At 33.8% G+C, this 22685-nt stretch overlaps 2 protein-coding genes across 2 annotated transcripts; both read right to left on the reverse strand.

Moving 5' to 3' along the window:
• Positions 1–18: 18 nt before the first annotated feature.
• LOC108464091 (putative SWI/SNF-related matrix-associated actin-dependent regulator of chromatin subfamily A member 3-like 1) lies at positions 19–4641 on the reverse strand. Its single transcript, XM_017764183.2, has 3 exons — positions 3054–4641; positions 2435–2726; positions 19–1057 (listed from the first exon to the last, which is right to left on the reverse strand). Exons 1-3 carry the CDS (start codon positions 4545–4547, stop codon positions 252–254), a joined length of 2592 nt encoding a protein of 863 aa, XP_017619672.1. The 5' UTR covers positions 4548–4641; the 3' UTR covers positions 19–251.
• Positions 4642–9427: 4786 nt separating this feature from the next.
• Positions 9428–22032, reverse strand: LOC108464088 (rhomboid-like protein 20). Its single transcript, XM_017764180.2, has 8 exons — positions 21718–22032; positions 21533–21633; positions 19677–19817; positions 17332–17398; positions 13035–13186; positions 12850–12951; positions 11664–11786; positions 9428–10102 (listed from the first exon to the last, which is right to left on the reverse strand). The coding sequence occupies exons 1-8, from the start codon at positions 21740–21742 to the stop codon at positions 9932–9934; spliced, it is 882 nt and encodes a 293-aa protein (XP_017619669.1). The 5' UTR covers positions 21743–22032; the 3' UTR covers positions 9428–9931.
• Positions 22033–22685: the final 653 nt, after the last annotated feature.

The following is a 22685-nucleotide window of genomic DNA, read 5'->3' on the forward strand; positions in this document are numbered from 1 at the left end:
TCATAAATATCTGATGAATTTCAAGGCAAAATATCCCATTTTCCTGGATTTCAAGTTCTAGGTAGCATTTGATAATAAAAAAAAAAAAACAAGTTCTAGGTAGTAGATATTTACAACAAAATATCCCAGAAGTTCCACATTAGGCATTTAAAGGCCTATAAAACTTGAAAGTGAGTCCTAGAAATCCTATTATAACCAAAAAAACAGTAAAAGTGCTCCATGGAGGGGTTAGAAACATGATGCCTGAAAACTCACAGGGACATGAGAGTGCGAAGATCATCTATCGTGACTTCTTTCCGATTCTTTGGGCCCTTCCTTCCAAAAGCTTCTGTTGCTACTTTCTTTTTCCTCTCTTGCAACTCCAGTACCCTCTCTTCAATGCTGTTCCGAGCAATCAGCCTTACAATCTTTACATCTTCCTTCTGCCCGATACGATGAACCCTATCCATAGCCTGTTCCTCAACAGCTGGGTTCCACCATGGTTCCATCAAGTAAACTCTAGAAGCAGCTGTAAGGTTGATACCTGCACCTGAAGCCTTGAGACTTGCAAGCAAAACTGTCGGCCCATCTGGTCCTGGAACTTGGAACTCTTTAATCACTTGAGCTCTCTTTTTTGCATTCATTGATCCATCTAAACGCAATATCTTAAAACCAGCATCTGTCAGCGGCTTTTCAAGTAGTAGCAACATAGTTCGGAACTGAGAGAAAACAACTGACTTTGTAGCTGGCTTTTGATCTCTTGACTTCCGAAGGAGGCTTAGTAGAGCAGATACTTTCGATGATGTGGGGTTCCTTGATGATATTTCAGTGTGATCAGCTTCAGAAGATTTTGGAGGGGCTGAAAAGAGATCAGACTGAGATAAGGGTTGACGACATAAAGGGCAGCATGGCTTCATACGCTGTAGGGTTTTACGGATGCAGGATCGGCAAAAGATGTGGGCACAACATGTAATTACTACATCAACAGGAGGAGAGATGCAAATAGGACAGTCGAAATCCTCGCCATCTTGTAGCATCACAACCATCTTTTTTAGCAACTCTGGGTTGTTGGATACATCTGTTTCAAATTTATATACATGTCATAATTGAACTATAACAACAATCGTCAGCATGCTAGAAAATAGTTCCACCTTGTACCATGATGCAGAAACATTTCTATAAAAATGAAAACAGTGAACAATCTGAAGAACAACACGGCAATATCCATTAGAAGAACAATACTAGCATGCCCAGAAGCAAAGTATCATGAGGCAGAATATACACTGACTGACCTAATACACAGCTCTACCAGAAAGCATGCAGCAGAATGCACGATCAGATCCCCAGTAAGTGCAGAAAGAGGTGAACCTCTAAAAGCACTGATAATTCTCTGAATACATAAATTTATTTAAAATTCCATTGCCATTCATTTTCTTAAACATAAGCTAAAGAAAGTTTTCCTGGGTTGCAAAATCATTACAACAATCTTTCACCAGAAAAATATCCAGTATATAATGTTACCAACATCAAAATCACTGATCATCGTACTCTGGGACAAGACCTAACAAACTACTTATCCTAACTAACCACTCTTAACAAGTCCATAAATGACATCCTCTTAAACTTTGATAAACCCAGGTAACAGACAAAAAGGAATTAAGATTACTTATCAGGGCAAACAACATCTTTTAACCTTCTGAACTACTATCACATTCCATCTTAGCTGCCTGAGGATTTCCTTTATCATGAAGCCTAGACCCTAATGTCCTCAGAACCATAATTTTTCTTTACAAGCTAACTTATGACACCTACTGAAGCATCATATATTACATATTTGTGTCTCACACACAAAAAAAGTATCCAGCCAAAACTTATTTTCTAGAGATTTTCTGTGAAGTCAGTAAGTGCTTCAGTCAATTCTCCAAAGAAAGAAAAGATCCCCTCCAGTAGCACATCTATATTTCCTTGTCCTAATTTGTACCTTCAACATCCTTTAAACGTCTTCCCATTAAGAATTCTCCAATAACATTTAACGGGTTCAAGCATTCTCTGACTAAATTTCTTTGTGGCCACTAAACTCAAAACCGCAGGGGGACTTCTGAAACAAGTGATCTTAGTAAAATGATTCAATTACATGACAAATCTCTTTTTACTAAATTTCCTAGAGATTGCACATAAAAACATAGCATGTCTGTCAGTAGTTGCAATAGTCCAGAAATAAATGAAATCTGCCTGTAGGAATCATATATTCCATAGAACGCACAAAGGGTTTCAACATAAACCATAAATTCTTTGGCCTTGATCTTAACCTAAATATTCAATCTGTTAGAGCAAGCAACTAAATTGAATCTCCAAAATATAACAATTCGGCAAACAGTATTGAATAAAATTTTAATGGAACCTAAAAAAAATGTCAAGGTATATGAGTAGGATATATTTTAATAACTTTGAATACCTTCAACATTGCTAGATGGAAACATCGCTCGGAGATCCAGAGGTAACAGGGCAAGACTAGTACAAATCTGCCGAAGTCGTAAAAGCATGCCAAGCACGGTTGAATAGTTGCGCACTAGACTGTCATTTGCAATGAACTCCTGGATAACATTTTTGGCTTTTCCTTCAATCTGGTCATAAAGTTCACGCTCTTCTACAGAAAGCTCAACATAACATGTTTGTAATGTTTTAGGTGGCAATCCAACTAAGTTATTACCCTTTATTCTCCGCAAGGAGATGCTGGCCATTAGAACCTGAAAGAATTTTATTTCATAACAAATCAATATGCATAAGAAAGAATGAAATGAAAAGGAGCCTATCCTAATTCCTACATAGATGTCTAAGTGAGCTACTTCTGCTCAAGTAGTCAACTATCATGTTCAACTGAAAAGGCTATCTTGTAAGATTAAGTTTGAGCAACTCAGGTGACAGTTTTAGTTTCCTCATACATGATTCAATTACTTCATAAATCTAGTTAATTTCTTCTTCTTCTTCTTTTTTACATATTATACACATATAACACAAATATTAAATAACAATACATGTTTTCATTAAGAGCTGTCTTAGTTATGCTTGGCTACCTGGAGACGTGAGAGACCATTCTTATTACCCTGCGCAAGGGGTCGTTGAACCAAACTTCTCCAATAGCTCTTGATAGAAAATGGTTCGAATTGCAAAAATGCCATCAAAGAAAACAAATCAAATGAGCCATTTTGGATGGGAGTTCCTGTAACAACCCATCTACAAGTGGCCTTCAAATTAGTGACAGCTTTACTCTGTTGGGCATTTGCATTCTTAATCACATGTGCCTCATCTAAGATGACTCGCCACCACTCTATCTTCTTCATAGGGGAGTCAAACCAAGATTCTTCAGTGGCCAGAGTACTATAAGTAGTCAAAATAATATCATACTTCTTAAGCTCCTCAACTTCCTTAGTTCTTTCTCCTCCATAATACATATACACCTTCAATTTCCCCGGACTAGTGTGTTCTTCAATCTGTGTAATCCATGATGAAAACACAGAGAGGGGGCACACAACTAATGTCGTTCTTCGGCCGGAAAAACTGACACACCCATCAGCTACACTGACAGATTTCCCCTTAGCTTTACTGCCAAATTCAGCTTCCTTAGTATTACGTTTTTTTCGAGGTCCAGTACCTTTCTTACTAGCTCCTCTACCCCTCTTTCCCTTCTTAACATCCTCCTGAACAATCTCTTCTATACCAGCATCACCAGAATTGGGAACAAAGCTACCAAATTTATCAAATGCAATCAAAGAAAGCAAAGTTAGAGTCTTACCTAATCCCATATCATCAGCAAAAATCCCTCCTCGCAAAGGCTCAGGACGTTTATCAGTCTGATAATTTGTCAACACGTTTACAAATTCTCCACCTTTCTCCTCCCAAAAAGGAGGCAACTCATTCGAATTTTCTTTATGGAGTAACCATCCTAAACCTTCCTTTTGGTGCAACAAAAGCCGAGATATAATAACCTCATTTGGAGGCTCTATGGGTTCCATTGCTGCCTTCTTGCTAACATTCTTTTCGACCAACTTGAAAACCTTATCCAAACTCTGGGACTCTCCTCCAGCTCTGTTTCCCTTAACCACAGCAGCCTCAGACAACGTGAAAGACACATCAGAGTGGGAAATTAACTCCAATCCACCTCGTGAAATCGCGGATTTAACTGAATTAAAGGCTTCTAATCTAGCAAAAATGTGAATTTGGCAGGGGATTTTATACCTATTACTAGCACTACGAGAATTAGGCACGATACCTTCGACGACAATCAAGTGAGAGTCAATCAAAGGCGAAAGTACGGCGGCTACGGAACGCTCGATATGGCCAACTTGAAGGGTTCTAGTGTTAAGAACTTTGAGGGCGTTGCCGTCGTAAGGGTTGAGAGGTTCTCGCACAAGTCCCACCATTTCTCGGCCACTGATTTTGCCTCTGTAATACTGAAGGCCTACTATATTGGCGATGACAAAGCCAAGCAAATAAGTATCGAAGGAAGACTGGGAAGAGGATTCTTGATCCTGCCATAATTCATCTACGGACGACGCCGATTCTTCCATTAGGTTGAGGCTTTGGGTTTTTGAATTTTGAGTGAAGAGAGGGAAGTGAAGGACTTTAAATGCTAATGCATAAACCCATCTTTATACTCCACGGTGCACCGAGTTATACTCATTTTTAGGTTAAATTATTGTTATCGTCCTTTACAATATTCAAATTTGAAAAACAGTCTTCATACATTAATTTGAAATAATTTGATAAGATCATTCTTGCAATGTTATTAGCTACTTCTAATAACCAGTATGATTAACCTAAAAGTACCATAGGTGGATTAGATTTTGCTCTCTCTACTATGCGTTATGCGTGAATTAAGATATTAAATTTTTTGTTTATATGTAGGATAAAAATGCTTGGTACTTCGAATTATAGTAGTTCAGCTTCAATTTTCTAACTCCACTGTTTTAAAATGTCTCAATTAAGGATTTTTTTAGTTCACAAACTTATATATATAGCAAAAAGAACACTAACATTAGTTTTCAAAGCTAAACTAATAACAATGTCGATTTACCATTAGTGAGAGATTAAGTTCAAAAATAAACCTCTAAAACGTAGGTATTTATAATATTAAGCTCACTAAAACCCATATAAGGATTTTACAATGAAAGCAATTAAGACTATGTTTAAGAAAATAAAGAGAATTAAAGAGTATTTTTCTTGATTTGGATGCTAGGATTTTTTATTTTTAGAATGCATTTATATTAAGGAATTGGTTTGTACTCATTTAGAGTCGATGGGGATAAAATAGAGTTGTTGCAAGATAAACATTCGAGTAGAAAAAGTTGACTTGGAAGACAAGTATTGATACTTACAAAGAGAGTATCAGTACCTTTTACAAAAACTAGCCATTAGTACTCGTTCTAAAGGTTGTGGTATCGACACCTTAGAGGCATGTATAGTATAGATACCTAAAGCACATGTATTGATGCCTCAAGAACCAATATCGATACATTGCCCTCCTATTTTGTCTTATGGCTACTGGTCTGTAAAGTATCCAGACACAAACCTTAGGTACTGATATTTACTCGCCAAAAAACATTTTAAACACTCTGAAATAACTTAAGATTAACTCAAAAACATTTGGAACAAGAACATATTTAGAATATTTTGTGAGTATTTTTAAGCTTTGAAAAAGTTTAATGAAAATTTTCAATAATATTTTTACTAAATAATTTAGAGATAAAATATATAAAATTTGTTTTAAAGGTTGTTATATCAGAATGAAGAGAAATCAAAGCAAAGGTCTTGCTATTCAATGATTCTGTTCTACAATGACTTCAAGGGTCATACTTCGCGAGTGTGGCCCTTTTCAGCTACACTTATCCAAAGAGGATGATACTTGATTTGTACGATGTTTTACATTAACATCTGATAAATGCATTGCTTGTTAGGTCACCAAATATATTCAAATTATATGTGAAAGTGATCAGTTAATAACCAAACTACAATTGGGATTTGTCAATGAGAAAAAAAAGGGTTAAGACATGTCTTATTAAATTGTAATGAAGATGAAGGATATTTGGTATATATTAGTCAGGCCTACAAAAGCAAGGGCTTTTCATTGCCAAAAACAGCCAATCAAAATCACTGTTATCAAATGACTCAGTATTGATAAAAGACTGAGTGGAGCTCCCATGTTCTGATATTATATCATGCTCTCTCTCTCTCTTTCAGTGGAACTTTCACAACCTAAAAAATTTAAAACTTTTTTAAGACTTGTTAATTTTTTTTTTATTTCCATTGTGGTTTATTTTTTAATAGTGATAGTAGAAACAACCAGGCATCATTTCCTATGCATTTTGACTCTCAACAAATATTGACTTGCCTGCCTAAAAGGCAGCTCCTCTTCGAGTTCAAACCCCAAGGCTTCTAAACTCCAAAAAACAAGAGCTTTCTTTATAGAAAACAACAGCCAAAGTTTTGATTTTGAGTGCATCTTCAAACTTGAAAACTACCTTTCCATGCCATCATGTGCCTAAGAACAAGGCTAGCTTGCTTGTCTCTCTTGCTGCTGCTGCTGCTGCTGCTACTACAGTTTGAGACTCCATGTTATGCAGGTGGTGTTCATAGATTCAAAGCTGGTGGGTCTAATGGTGAGCAAAAAAGTCCCAAGTTTATTAAATCTCAAGGTAAAAATGGAGATGACATTTTTGCAGCACAACAAAGGAAAGTGTATACAGGTCCAAATCCTTTACACAATAAGAGGTAAGTGAGAGAGAAAAAGATGAGCATTACCCAAAGCTTCATTTCTTCCCTTTATTTATTTTTTTTTAAATTTATTGTGAGAGCATTATATTTTTGAGGCTTTGTTTACAGGCCAGTACTACCCTTTGGTGATTTTGCATATATGTATATGGGAAGCTTAGCTCTGAGTTTTTTTTTGGCCAACAAATATATACACTTTTTTATTTATTTGTTAAATATTTTGATCATATACATCAATATATAAATATAAATATAAATTTAACAGAAGCTATCAGAAAATTGATTTAGATCAATGGAGAACATCAAAATCATGCATTTTCTAGGGAAGAGTTGTTGATGTTATTAATGGCAGTACTTGGTTTTTTTTCTTTTATATTGGATAGATATAGCAGATTTCAAACAGAAAAAAAAGATATGGTCATATAGAGCAACATATAGCAGAAGCAGAGCAATAGCATAAATATGAAAACAAGTGTAGATTTGGGTTTTCTTTTTCTTGTAAAATTGAGGTTGACAAGAGCATGTTATTAAATAAATGATATATGATTTGGCTGATTGTATTGTTTTTATCATACGTTGTAGTATCCATTGGGCTGATGAAGTTGATTTTAGGTTAGTTGAATTTGGATGAAATCATTTTTAAATTTTCGGATTAGGTTTAAAATAAAAATTTATAATTATAAATTATAAATTATAAATTAAAATAAATAAAAAATAGATTATAAATATTAAAGATATGAAATTATTGATTGAAAATAGGATAAATGGAAGGAGGTTTGTCTGGCATGAATCATTATTTATAAGGCCCCGCAAGTATTGCTACTTATTTCTTTTTTGACATTTTTGCCTGCCTCTATCTCTCTCTCTCATCATTTCTTGTTTGAAGATGATTTTAATCACACCAAACAATAACGATATATATAAAAATAGTAGAGAGACGTGAGGGGTGTTTTTAATTCAAGCTGAAATTCTGATTATAATTTATTCATTTCCAATCGCTATTATAACAACAATTGTGATGGTCACCAAATCGCTATAAATTGGCTCAATAATTTATTAATATTAGTCATGATGTAAAATAACAAAGATTTTTCACATATGATGATCATCATCATTTTCCTCACATCAAAATTTGACGTTCTTCAAAATACAAACGCATAATTTTCTTGGCATGTCTTTTCCAGAAAAGGTCACCAGCTTTGGTTTAACATGGTAACTTGGAAAGCTCATCACTCTTCTACTTATAAATCGCACAAAAACTAAACTTTATCTTCCTTAAATCAAATTATAGTTTATATGTTAGAATTTATCTTGTTAGTAAAAAAAAAATTTATTTTATGACTAGAAATTTAGCATGCATGTAAAAACTACGTATTCAATATAAAATTTATATTTAAAAATAATATATAATAAATAATAAAATATATGCTTTGAAACTATTTAATAATAATATATAAAATATGTATAATATTAAAATAGATTAAATTATATGTAAAAAAAAAAATTGTGAATATATTAAATTAAGAAAACTAAATAAATACAATTATTTATAATAGTCATTTATGTCAATTAAGTGTAATTGGAGAGCCAATTACTCTATCTAATTCTTAGAGAGGAGGGTGAAATTAAAATTATTTGTCCAATCAAACTAGATTTATACATGATATTAACACAATTTATACAATTCATTACTCTTATAGGTATGGAAGCATCTTTGACCTAAAATAACACATGCAATAGAACCCAGACAAAATCGAATTCCCATAGAGATTTGATATACCACAAATCGAAAACTTAGAGAAATCGAGTCACCGTGAAAATGGTAGCATATAGTCCCTTGCTCTCATGGGTATGGAAACATCTCTGACCTAAAAAACCATATGCAATGGAACCCAAACAAAATCAAGTTCCCACATAGACTCGATAAACCACAAGTGACAGAAAACTTAGAGAAAACGAGTCAGCATGGAAATGGGCATCACGGCAAACACCACATGACACCTTGGCCTAAATCCTAGGCCAAAAACTATTATTCCGATGACTTATCACTTTCCTATCGAAAAATTTATCAGAATCCAACATCGGGACAAAAACAAGGATGGTAAGGGGGCTGGTGGGCAGTTGTTCATGCCATGGTCGGCTGGAACAGCAAGGCGCAGGTGTTGGAGTGGTTAGACTAGAGGTTCTCGGAGGAAAAATTAGGGAAGTGGAACAACAACCCACTACACTGTAAATCTTGGGTTTTGTGAAGTGGTAGTTTCAACAACCTGGTTACTAGTTTCACTTCAAAGAAAAAGTCTGCTCGCTAATAGAGTAACCACATGTTTTGTTGACGAAGACGTAGAAAAAAACGACAAGGAAAACAAATGAACGTTGAAGGAAAGTAAATGATATATGTTTTTTTTTTTTTTTTGGATAGCTAAAATCAGCTAAACCCTAAAACCCAGTTGTTGGGTTAAGAAAGATGCTGAAATCCATTGGATTCCATGATTAAAACCCAAAATACTTGTAGAGACCTGACTCTTGCTCCTAAGAGTAAGTCCACATGAGAAAATTAAGGGGCCACACAGATTAATATTTAATCCACATGTTATGTTTTTATTGGCTATCGACGCTAAGCAAGCAATAAAAGGTAAGCAGCATTGGAATCTAAATACCAGGTAAAAAAACAGAACACCAATACCAACCAAAATATAGCCACCATGTTGAGATACCAAAACGCTCATTAAGCTTTATATATTATCGGCATTTTCTTCTTGTAGTCTGGAATAATGAGGTGGTTTGGCAGGAACTAAATGGTACCTAAATTGTCTATTTAAGTCGAACAAATTTACAAACTTGTCAGTAATTTTGGACCATAAGCCTCAAATGCAAAACTTGCATCATTACGCACATGTATCCTTTTGGTAAGATGCATGCATTTGCATGAAGGTAAACAATTTCAAAAAAAAAAAAAAAAAGAACTCCCAAGTTTTGAGTTGCATTGGTGTATGATTACTGCTACTAACAGAAATACGTGAGGGCAAAATGGAAGAAAATACTACTCCATAGTGAAATCTTGGAATGCCACATAACCCCAGGAGGCAAGCAAATCGGTTGCCATCCACTATATGTGTGATTATGCATTTATACCAATGAAATAACATCCCGGCATCCACTTTTCGCCAGCAATTCTATGTTTCAATTAGTGGGACTGTGCTTCAAGAAGAATGTTTGTGGCAGCATTGATGTCATTTCTAGCATGCACAAGTGCCTGCCTAGCTGAGTTCTGATCAAAGCCCATAGACACCAGTGTAGCAACAGCATCCTCCGATGGCTCTATGGCTGAAGAAGCAACTGCGGATGCATAGGTTCTCTGCAAACAAGGGAGTTAATGAGCTGTTATTTGGAAGAATCTGAACTTGCATCGGAAAAATTGATACAATGGACGGCAAAACTTCATGCGTATCAGTTTCAAGAGAGAGAACATTCTGCACATCAATCTAGCTAATCTTTTACCAAAAATGTAAATCTAAAAATCTTCAGAGTTTAAATAACCAGAGTTTGACTTCTCCACAGAGCTGAATTTGAGGGTTGATAAGTGTGATCTTTATTGATGAAAATGGCAATAAGTGAATGGTGAGAGAAATGGTGAATGGAGCTTGATTTGGCCTTATGAGGGAAGGAACACAGAAGCAGGGAAGAAGAACGGCATCATGAAATCAAATCCTCTGGCGAGCAAGTTATTTCCAAACAAGCAATATAAACTTCTCACGTTACATTTTTATGTTCGAGCAGCACTAACTGTGATGAACCCCAATGTTTTTACTCCACATTTTGCATACAAATAAAAACTATCTCCACGCTGCTAATAAAGAGATTTTCCAACAGATTTAGTCAGTCAATCCATGAAGACTCCATTCTTTCCGCTTCAGAATGTTTCAATGTCCAATATTTTGGGTTCTACCCTTCCCAAAAATAACGCTGCTAACAGACTTAATACCTACAAAAGCTCAAAATCTCAGAATTCTCCTATAATACTTAGCATTGAGATGGAGTCCTGAAGGGATTCAAAGAGTTAATCCCATCTTCAGTGCTGATTCTCAAGCTTCAGCTTAAAAGCTCAAATCTCCTCTCAAATAAGTTAGAATTTCCTACTTCTCTCCCTTCTATTACAGGTTTGTTCCCTTTTTCTTTATTTTTTTATAGATCCTTTTAAAAGATGATCATGGGTCACAACTCACAACAAATCCACAAATCCTCACTAATCATAGTCATGCAGCAATGGCAGTCATACCCATTTCACCCTAACAGAACTCCAAAGGGCTGTTAGAGATCAAGTAACTCACGAACATTTTGCTCTGAATACATAGAAGATTTTGACTTTGACCAACAAAAGTACATTCCTCAATATAGTAGTTCAGACACTAAGGTACACTGCATCAAGTTATATAAATATGCAATATAAACAGTGGATATTGTTACATCCCAGCACAAAATAATCTCTCAGCCTTCAGAAGAATGCATGAACTTTATAGATGAACCAAGAATATAATATTGAAAATTATTGAATACTAATATACTACCCAACACCTACCATTGAGTACAAATACTATAACAAACACACACCCATCAAGCAATATTATGAAACTAAATGTAAATCATCAAAAGCATGCTATAATAGGAGCAGTTAAACACCACAAACATTCACATGCACCACATGATGCAAGTTTAATCAATCAAATGCAATGGAAGAATATTGAGTTGTATGCAAAATCTTAGCCCTTGTGTGATGCAACTCCAACTTGGGATTCCCATCACATGCTTCATGAATACACAGTTGACAGATATGCATGTTTATGTCAGCCCATGTAATTTACGATTAATTCTGATTCCTAGTAAGAATTGCAAAAGTGAAGCACTTAAAGAATACTTGCCTCCACTTGGCGAGTTGTGTAGGAAGGTACATTTCCTGCAAGATTCCTAGCTGGTGTTGTAGGTGGATTCCCAATAGATGGCCAAGAAACACGCGAAAAGAATGATGTAATAAACTCAGGGAACTGTAAGATTTTAACAAATCTGAAATTAATGATCATATAACACCATATGAACAGAGAATAAGGCTACAAATTGGATCAAAAAACTAAAGAAATGGTTGAAAAGGTGAAATAATTATATTCTAGCTCAACTCCATATCTCTTTTTCCCTAGAGGAACAACAAACTTAGAATTTTTCAAGATCGTTCACCTCTCATCAGAATAAATTCAATGTCTTCACTTTCAGTGCTAGACCTTTTGAATTGCAAAACATTTAATCCTTTTATAAAGAGTTGTTACCAGTTTTTCCAGTTTTTATTCTAATTTACTTGGCATCCTTATTTAACTATTACTCAATATTTATTGTAAAATTAGTCTTAATAAAGCCAAACAAAATGGGAAAAAAAGAAAAGAACTTCCAAAGGATTCACTCATAAAGATAAAACCAAGTTTGAATTAAGTAAACTGAAATTTGTTGGATTAAACAATGATCAAATGCTTCAACTGGTCCCTATACTGAAGTCAAATGTTGTACAAGAATTTCAGCAAAAATGAATACATCTATTGAATCAATAATCCAAGAAAATTCACCAACACTCTGAAATGAAGATGCTAACAAGCTAGTTTTTCATTTCTGACAATGACATGTCAAGACAAATGGCTAGTGTGACATCTAATAATTTGATAGAATAGAGGGGGAAATGCAGAAATTGACCCCAAAAATGTTGAAGTTCAAAACCTCACATGCTTTTTTCCCCTATGTTTCGATTTCTCAAAAGACGACCAAACTTTGATGGCATAAATAATTATACCAACCCCATAAAATGCAGCACAAAGTGCATAGGCATGAAAACAAATTCACATAAGCATAACTCACTACAGCTCTAAATGTAGGAAATTTGTTATAACAGACCCCAGCTCAGGACCATTCATCAATGGGTTTATACAAAAAACATAGCAACCACTGCTGAAGCCGAAATCACATTCAATCTATGCATAGATGGAAGTCTACAAGTACTCCCCACGTCTCCATCAAAAAATTAAAGTTAAAGAAGCAAAAATTTCTGAATGTCAGATTGGAAACAACCTTAGCCTTTCGGATGTGGAAGACATTTAGACGATATAAGGAACCAGCAAGGATGCCACATATCCCTGGCAAGAGAGATCTTTTCCAAGATGATAGAAGCAGCTGCAAGAAAGAAACCGAATTTTATCACTGGCCCTTGAGGTAGAAGATTAACAGTAAGCAGAAAAACTAAATACTCACTATACCTGAAGACCAGCTAGATAGATGAAAGACTTATTGGAGAAGCGAACACCAAAAATACGAAACCATGTTGAAACCGGGATGTCAAAAAAAAAGGGTACGAATGAAGCAAATATGAGGCCATAAGGTCCAGAAGTGAGCAGGTTAGATGTGGGATCTGTAAACATTAAATGTCAATTAAATTCTCTACCAGTAATGCCAATTCAGTATAGAAAACTAGTAAAGTTAACCATGCATAAAAATAACAATCATACATGCTGATGTCTAATCCGTCTTCATTAAAAACTTTAAGAAAATAAGGGAAAATCTTTTTGTTGGAAGCCGATATATGATCAAGATCATGAATTATCCAACAAGAACATTATATAACAGGTATAATCACATCAACATCAAATGGTAGATTATTCATGGGGAAGCTGAACTTCCCACACTTGCACAAGCTTTACTGAGTATCTTCGATCATCCTCATCCAATTAACTGCTTATTAGTGATACAGTTTCAGGGTTTCATTACTTTGTTACTTTTGAGTCTTGCCGCATCTGAAGGACTTCTTTCCAATCTTATATTCAGAAATTTTTGCTTATTATTTCAAAAGTGAGACATTCAATGTTTTTGCTTATTACTAATGAAAATTCAGCTCCTAGTAATCAAATAAGAAGCAAAAAACTCCGACCGTATAATAGATCTCACTTTATTTCCACATCCAAAGAGCTAAGGTTGTTTCCAATCCCTCACAAGAAAAAAAAAATGGTCTGTCCTTAATCTGTTACTCTTGAAATAAGAAGCAAAAATATTGAATGTACCTCCAAACTGGAGTTTCATTACTTTGTTAGTTTTGTAGATGAGTGTTCTAATGTTAAATGGCTCTATCTAATGAAAGATCATCATAAGTTCTTTTCAATTTTTTGTGCCTCTTCTGTTGAAATTAAAACTCAATTTAGTCTTTCTATTTGAGTTCATAGTAACAAACTCCAGTTTCATTTCTCTACTTCCTTAGTACCTTCTTGCATGAGAATGCTCTGATTTTAGTCATCTTGTACTTGCACTCCGCAATAGGAATCCTGTTAAGTTTACTTGTTTATTATTTAAATGTATGTTCATAAATGTTTTCCAGTGTACTTACAACTTGTTAATTGATCAAATACCTTTCCTAAACTTATTCCTGAAGAGTGAACTTCTACCTTACTTGAATGTTTGATCCATGTGTCATTTGTGCATCAACTTTCACAAGGTAAGTAAAATTGGACCCTTAATCTATTAAGTGTGTATTTTCAGGGTTAATCTCATTTTCGAAAGGATATCAATGTTACTGTCCAATTTTTAATAAATGTTTTGTCCATGCTCCATATTGCGTGAATTCTTTCATTTCATATATAAATCCGTTTCTCTTCCTCTACTTGCTCCTATTGAGTCCAATCGTATTGTTTATACAACAGAAGAATTCAAATCATTCTTCAAGTCTTTCAAGTTGATTATCTCATCCTAACTTGTTGGTAGGTATACACCGGGAAGTAGAGTCCTTCAGTTCTGCCAACTGAACCAATCCAAGAAGAGTTCCCTTTTCCTTGGATCCTTTTCCTGGTGCTATTCCTCCTAATTTACATCTTCCTATTGGTAAACATTCTTTTATGGCTCATCCTACTTCTAACTGTGTCCTCAAGCTTTGTCAGCTTACTATTTCTCTTTTATCTCTACATTAACCTCTATATCTATTCCTAATCTGCTTCTTATACTTTTTCCAATCTGGATTCATTAGATACCATGGAAAATGAGACAGGTTCCTTGAGGGGCAATGGTAGTTTCAAACTTGTGGAATTCCCTATGTTGGTTGTAGATGGTTTATACATATAAAGTAAAGATGGCTCGATTGATAGATTGAAAACTTGCTTGGTTGCTAAGAATTAAACTTACGTACATGAAGTTGATTATTTTGACACATTTTCACCTTTTGCCAAGCATACTCCATTGTCCCATTGATGCATACTTTTAACTATCATTTAGTTACACATGCAAATTGCCTACTTAGATGGTGACCTTGGGGAGGAAGTTTAAATGTAGAAACCACCTGATTCATTGCTCAGGCAAAGTCAAAGCTAGTATGTCATTTGAAGTAATCTTTGCATGGGTAAAAACAATCTCCTAGGGCACTGTTATGCCCGTGGGTCTGGGATTGATAGCTCAAAAATCTATTTTTAGGGTCTTGATAAAATTTTGCTTAGGTTTTATTATTCCATTCGTCCTGAGCCAATCTTTATTGCATAAATAGGAAACTTATTCTAAAAGGACATAAATCAACTAAAATAGTAGTACAACAAAACCTAAGGAAAGAAATAAAACCGTAAACTAAACCTTAAGTAGAGAATTAAAATTAATGAACTTTCCTCTCATAGATTTAGTCCATAACATTACTCCCCCCGGAAAAAGAGCTTGTCCTCAAGCTTGAAGTCATGATAAACTTCACAAACCTTCACAAACCTGAAAGGGATTGTGGACCTTCACAAACCTGTTCTGGTTTATCAGCACCATTGAATAAATCTTTTCAAACTTCTCACCCGCATTCAATATTTTCAAAAGTAACTCAGGAAGTTTAGACTGATTATACTTTTCCAATATAGAGTTGAAAGTTTTTTTTGATTGGATTTAAAGAAAAAGATGGCTGTTGGATATGAGTTTGGAAGGATCTAATGCATAGAATAAGAACGATTGGTAGAGGTTATCATGGTTTGGTTTTGTTCAGTTAGAAGGTCTACCTTCGTAAGATTGGTAGAGGCTGTCAAGGTTTGGTTTTGTTCAGCTAGAAGATCTACCTTCGTATCTACCAAAGAGTTACTAATCTGTTTACCAGTTGAGAATCGTTGGCATTGATGCCAAATTGTTATGTCCATAGGTTAGGGATTGATAGTTCAACTCATTAACGGGAGACTAAAACCTTAGCACTCGTTAGAGAGAGATTGAAATCAGTTTTAAGGGTTTTGATAAAAATTCTGCTTAGGTTTTATTATTCCATACATGCCAGACCAGTCTTATTAGATTAATAGGAAACCCATTCTAGAAAGGAAAGAAATCAACTGAAATAAATGCACAACAAATCCTAAGGAAAGAAGTAAAATCACAACCTAAGCCTTAGTTAGAGAATTAAAATTAATGGCCTTTCCTAACATAGATTTGGCCCATAACAAGCATGGTTTGGGAGGTACAATGATGTTGATATTGAATTAGGTCTTCCAAGGTGCAGAATAAACCAAGTTGTTGTCTATTGACAAACAAAAGCCATTAAAATTCTACCAGAATGCAGATGATATTGTCATTACTAGTGATGATAGGTAAAGTATATGAGCATTGATATCATATCTTTGAACTAAATTTCAAACCAAGGATTTCAGGTATTTGTGATATATTTTAGGTATAGAAGTTGCTAGATCTTGTAATGGGACTTCACAATCCCAAAAGAAATATTAACTGGACTAGTTGACTTACTTTCTGAATGCATTGTTAGGATGCAACCCTTTTGATGATCCTATTGATCCCAAAACCAAATTATTAGCTAATCAAGGTGATGCGTTGACTGATCCAAATTGTTATCAGAGATTGGTTGCCAAGTTGACTAGTCAAGCAACTCTCCTCATATAGCCTTAAATCCAGCATTTCATGAAAAAAACTAAACAAAATAAGATGGATGGTCATCTAGTTTGAGATAAACTCAAATAGAATGTAATCCGCAATCAATGAGATTCATGGACCAATTACAACAATTGTTAATGAAATCTACCAGGTTCAAGAATAAGATATATTTGCAAAAGCAGGGTACATATGACATATTTGCTCCAACTTGGGGGATGGTATTAAGTACTTAGGTTAAAGGGTAAATTAATCATTTGTACAATTCAATGTTCTAATATAAGTACATGGGAGATTACTACATCAAGAGAAGCTAATTTTTCCCATGTAACAATCATTGGTTATATATCTAGTAGCCAAAAGGAAATGACAAAGAATTAAGCATTCTAATTCATAGAATGAAACTGAGAACCTATTCAAAAGAATTCCTTAGATATTCCTAATTGTATATGGGGGCTTCTTTACTTCTTTCTTTAAGGAAACTTTACGATGAATTAAACATTCATCTAATAGCATACTCATTCATTTGGAAAAGAATTTTGAAACTTGACCAAGAAAATATTACCAAAAGAAAAGAAGAGACTAGACAAACTGAGACAAAAAGAATATAAATTGTTAAAAAGATCGATGTCACATAGATTTAGATTAGAAAATAAGGACAGAGAATGATATGACAATGCATACCTTTAAGGATAGCTACTGCCATAACCTCAAAGAGGAATGAAGCCATTACTGAGAACAAAATAAAAACCTGCATAACCAAGGCAGACAAAATTTTACGTGTAGGAATTGGGAAAAAAGTACTTTAGCTTCTAAGAGAGTATGAGCTGCCAATACTAAGGAAATATAAGAATATAAACCATTTTGTAAGTCAAACAGAGAATGGCTTCAATTGATGATATCCACTATTATATGTGAAATTTATGAGTACTACCATCAAAATCTATTGATGACAACTCATTCTCTTAATTTAATGCAAAGCTAATGTATAGAATAACCCCTCTAGATGCGCTACCGATAGGGAAAGTGACTGAGTAATTTTTATAACAGCAGATAATTCATCTTGTTCTTGACAACCTAAATTTGGATTTGGATTTCAAATTCTGAATGAAATATTCATACATAAATGATCAAAGACTTGAGATCCAATAATTTCAACAAATTAACATTACTAGTAGGGTAACTATAAGATTTCAATTTAAATTCAAATAAATATTTTTAGTCTATTATGCAAAGAATTAATTGATATAATCAAACTATGTAAATAACATCTTCCTTTGCCTCTCCCCTATTGCTTCCATCTCTTTCTCTTTGATTTATAAAAACCTTATGAAACTCAAACTGACTCTCTCTGGGACTCCAATTTCTTATCTAAAACATCAAAAGTTCAAAAGTGAACTAGAGAGTTGATTGAGCTTATTAAGGGAAGAGATGAGATCAAAGAAGTTAAAGATTAATTGAAATATTGAGTAATCAAACATCAAAGATTTAAACTTCACGACGAGTTTGCTTAAAATGTACTCATTGTTGGTTAAAGGACAAACAAAGAACATGGATTAAAATCCACATTCAAATTTTGAAAAACCAAAGCATGGGATTCACATAAGCTGGTGATACAAGCTAGTTGAGGATTCTTAATAACTTCACCTTAAGCAATTTGGGCACCATTACCAGTTTCTTCTTGCATCACAATTCATGAATCAAATAAATTAATCTTTTAGATGGTAGTTTCTCAATCAGAGTATTTGTTTAAACTCCTATAAATGATTCAATAAAGAAAGAAAATATATAAATTTGGGATTTTTGCATATTCCCGGACTTCTTTTTACATACCAAATTGTCATAAAATTTGGTAGCTTAAAAAAACAGATTGTTGAATACTTTACTCTTTAACGGTTGATAACTTAGAAAAGCAGACAAACCTCACATAATGTTTTAAGCCTAGCAGTTAAAACCAAAAATGGATGGATATGTTCAAACATGGAAAAAACAAGAAACGGTTTATAAGTATTAACCGATTAACAGTCCTTCACTGAAATCAATATAGACAACATCAGAACAGGAGTTTCAGAAAATAATCTCCAGCCAAAGAAGTGAACAAGTAGTAGAATAATATTGAGAACAAGGGTGTATTGTAGGTGATGACACTACTTGCTGGAACAAAAGTTTGAGGAGTTGCCAATGGTAGTAGAAGGTGAATGTAAATTATTGTATCTAGCTGAAACTGATTTCAAGGGAATTTTCATCATAAATTCCCTTCCTTCTTTGGAGTTTTACCCTACTTCATGAAGAAAAAGAAACTGAATCTGGCTGGTTCCAATTTCCGTGGCAACAGATGTCTCAGATATAATAGATAGGAAGAAAGGGAAGAAGAGGGATGTCAGGGGAGGGAGAGACCAGAACTTGGAAAGTAAAAGGAAACATACATGATTCACTATTCAATTGCAAATCAAATGAAAGTCATACATGCACTGACTATTCCTTATTTATTTTCATTTTCCCCCCCGAAACAGATGCATTAGTCCAGTCACAAAAGCAAAATTTTAAATAATGTGACTGAATAGACACTTAAGAACAACAGAAGTCAAATTTACTGTTGTCAATACCACATCTTTACTAGTTGTAGGGTCCCCAAAAATTTCGCCAATATTGGTATGAAGCTGGCCCTAGTTCCATTCTGATTCAATACAGGGCTGCGCTGTAATACAGCAGTTGTATTGGTACAGCTTGGGCATTTCCCCTAAGATCCTACTCCAGCCAATATGCAAACTTTCCTACTTTTCCAAATCTTGGAAGAGAGTGAAATAAGGGGGAAAAAATCAAATCCATATCAGATGTTTCTGTTAAATGGCAGGGCCTCTCCTAATATGGTTCAGAGTATTGGTAGTACAGTTTGGTCACTGCAGTTTACTTCACTACACATACATTCTATAATAATATTTTAACTGTCTGAATACTAGGTTCAACATTAAAGGAATACATAAGACAAAAAAACAGGATGCTCCAGTATAAATGCCACAATTACTCACAGAGTACTTATTGGAACCAATTTGTCGCTCAAAGACCCTGAAGTAGTACAGTAGATAAAGTCCAAACATCAGTTCTGGTGTAGATGAAAAGGCAAAGACTGATGTGATTAACTTCCATATGCTAAGTTTTCTGAAAATATCCTGTCACAAAGATGGAACAACCAGTAAGAGTTATACACAATTAACCTAGAAGATCACATTTCATCTTTGACTCCCCAAAAGTAAATAAACAAATGCAATGCCATTCGACTTAATTTTGGTGATGAGAGATCAGACACGTACACCATGGCATGACAACCAGTTACTTTACCAGCATTTAATTTTATTATATATTTTGCAGTTTTAAAGCAGAGTTAAGACCAAACCCCCTCACCCTGCCTCAAATTACCATAACTTTACTATTTGGCTTTCTGGACAAGAAATCATATCACATTAACCCCCCCCCCCCCAATCTTTTTTTCCCACTTCAGAGACAAGTAAGCTTTTGGAAATGGAAAGCATACTTCCTGAATTTGTTTTATCAAGCATATAAAAAGATGCGCTTAAACTAGGGAGAGGCAAAATTAAAAAAGGTACACCATTCCATTTTATTTATCTGAAATAAAATGTGATAATTTTTGCACACTCAACTAATAACAAATCAAGTAGGTAGCATTGCAACCCTTCTTTAAATGTTTTCGAAAAAATGTAGCACCAATTAATTCAATACTAATTATTATTCCTAAATATGGACATAAGGATGATTATAGTAGTACAATAATATTAAGCATATATTGAGACATTCAAAGAAACTAAAGCAGGCTCTATTGTTGAATATATGCCTGTTTTCCACTTGAGCTCACTACTTCAAAAGCTGCTTCTATATCATAATTTTCCACTTCAGTTATATTATTTGTGTGCATCCTAATTAGCTTCTGGGATATGGTCTTAAATATAGCATACAGCAATGCGTTGGTATAGCCAATACTATCAGGTAAGGAAAGATGTAGTTTGTTGTTGAAGTTGTCTGTCTTACAAGATTATCAACAATCGATGATTAGAAACCTGAGTTTTGACAATGTGTTAGACTATATTGTCCTCCGGTTCACAGAATGTCAACAGATAGCAACCTCTACTTGGTATGTCAATTCTCAACTTCAGTTAAATCAGTGACAAAAGAATACTTGATTTTGAGCCAACTTATTAGGCCAAAATAATAAGTTCTAATAATTGAATATCACCCACATACTTGTTCTCTTATAAGATGAATTTCAGGTATCTTAGTATTTGCATTGCAAAAATATCTAAACAACTGATATCCTCAGCGCAAGACTAAAAGAAACTAATTAAAAATCTATGAAAGATTTAATGAGGAGCAGACAAGAAAACTTAGAAATCATTTTCATCTTACCAGCCCAACAGCAATGATAGCTCAAAATGAACTCTTCTAAATCAGTAGTTGATGAATAAAACGGTAAAAGAAAGTCAAGATCTACTTGATGCATAGATAACCAAAACAATTACGGGTTCAATAAAAGATCCACTTTAAAACCAAAAGAACAATTAAAAATCATTCATTCTTTACACAAAATCACAGGACAGTTCTTTTTTACTTCAATTTTCAGAAAAAGCAAAAGTCAATCCTAGTAAATTAGAAAAAAATAGAAAAACAACTGCTTATACTGAAATTGAAATGGTAGATCAAAGATGCATTACAGGAAAACCCTAGAAAATAGTTCACATAAAAAAGAGAGTACGAATTTAACATCGAAAGTGAAGTTAAAGAGGGGAAAGTCTAGGGGATCAAAATCCATAAAATTAAAAAAAAAAAATCGAATCAGATTCAAAGTGACACACTACTGAAACAAGGGGGTTACCTGATAGGACAAACCGAGCTTGAAAGAACGACCTTGGATCCCAAAGAATACGGTGAAGAGGGCAGATGCAATTACAAAGGTTTTGGTCACCGGAGCATTATCTGCAACCAAATAATCAAAATAATATACAATTAATCAAGATTTCAAGGGAAACAGGGGATAAAAGAAGAAGAAATTGCACGCACTGAAACCAGAGGGGCCGCCGTTCATCTTTGAAAATGGGGAGCAACGACCTCTGTATTTCAAATTTCACACTTTCTTTTTGGTCTTCGGTTTAAAACGGAATTACAGAAATGAATGAGCTCTCTTTCTATTCATTTTCTAGTTTTGCTTTCTCCTTTTTTATTTTCTTTTTTCTTTTTTTTTTCCTGATGACGGCTCTCTTTTTTTTCTTTTTTGAAAATTGAAAATTCTCTTTTCTTTTTTTAATTGTTATTTTTCCAATTAATTTGTAGGTAAAAGTGCCGTATGGGCACCTTATATTCGGAATCAAATTTTATTTTATCTTTTTACTCAAAACGAATAAATTAGTCACTACACTTTAGATAAAAAGTAAATTAATTATTTTTTTTAAATTTTATTTAATTTTATTATTAAAAATTATTTTATGTACGTTAACGTGAGGTACGTATGGCACGGGTCATGTCATTGTTTGATAATCTTGTTAGTCATGCTAGTTTTTAATAGTAAAAATAGATGAACTTTTTAATAGAAAGAATCAATTTATTTTTTTATCTAATCTATAGGAATTAATTTACTTATTTTTTAGTAAATGAACAAAATACAATCTAACACCTTATACAAAAGACTCATGATATTTTTACCTTTCAATTGTGAACGAAGTCTTAGCTTGTTGAGATTTGAAAAGATATCTTCTATCATTTGTAGTTTTTTATTAATTTAATTTTTATAATATAGTTGGTTGTACATATAATTTATATTTATACCATATTTATTAATATATTATCTTTATAATCTTGAAACTTTTAAATAACAAATTTATTCGAATTAATCCCACAAAATTTCTATTATACTAGTTTTGTTTTCAGATGTATTATATGTGAATAGATTTTTATTTTATTATTTAATAAAAATAAATATATTGAGTTTATAATGATATATTATAATTAATAATAAAATTATACCTATTTGT

This window comes from Gossypium arboreum, chromosome 13, assembly GCF_025698485.1.
Source record: "Gossypium arboreum isolate Shixiya-1 chromosome 13, ASM2569848v2, whole genome shotgun sequence".
Taxonomy (NCBI): domain Eukaryota; kingdom Viridiplantae; phylum Streptophyta; class Magnoliopsida; order Malvales; family Malvaceae; genus Gossypium; species Gossypium arboreum.

Coding starts and splice junctions, on each gene's coding strand:
- LOC108464088 (XM_017764180.2), bottom strand. CDS start 21,742: ATGAACGGCGGCCCCTCTGGTTTCA. Junction 12,952..13,034: donor TCTATCTAGCTGGTCTTCAG/GTATAGTGAGTA, acceptor TCTTTCTTGCAG/CTGCTTCTATCATCTTGGAA. Junction 10,103..11,663: donor ACACAACTCGCCAAGTGGAG/GCAAGTATTCTT, acceptor CCTTGTTTGCAG/AGAACCTATGCATCCGCAGT.
- LOC108464091 (XM_017764183.2), bottom strand. CDS start 4,547: ATGGAAGAATCGGCGTCGTCCGTAGATGAATTATGGCAGGATCAAGAA. Junction 2,727..3,053: donor ATGGTCTCTCACGTCTCCAG/GTAGCCAAGCAT, acceptor AAATTCTTTCAG/GTTCTAATGGCCAGCATCTC. Junction 1,058..2,434: donor TCCATCTAGCAATGTTGAAG/GTATTCAAAGTT, acceptor AATTTGAAACAG/ATGTATCCAACAACCCAGAG.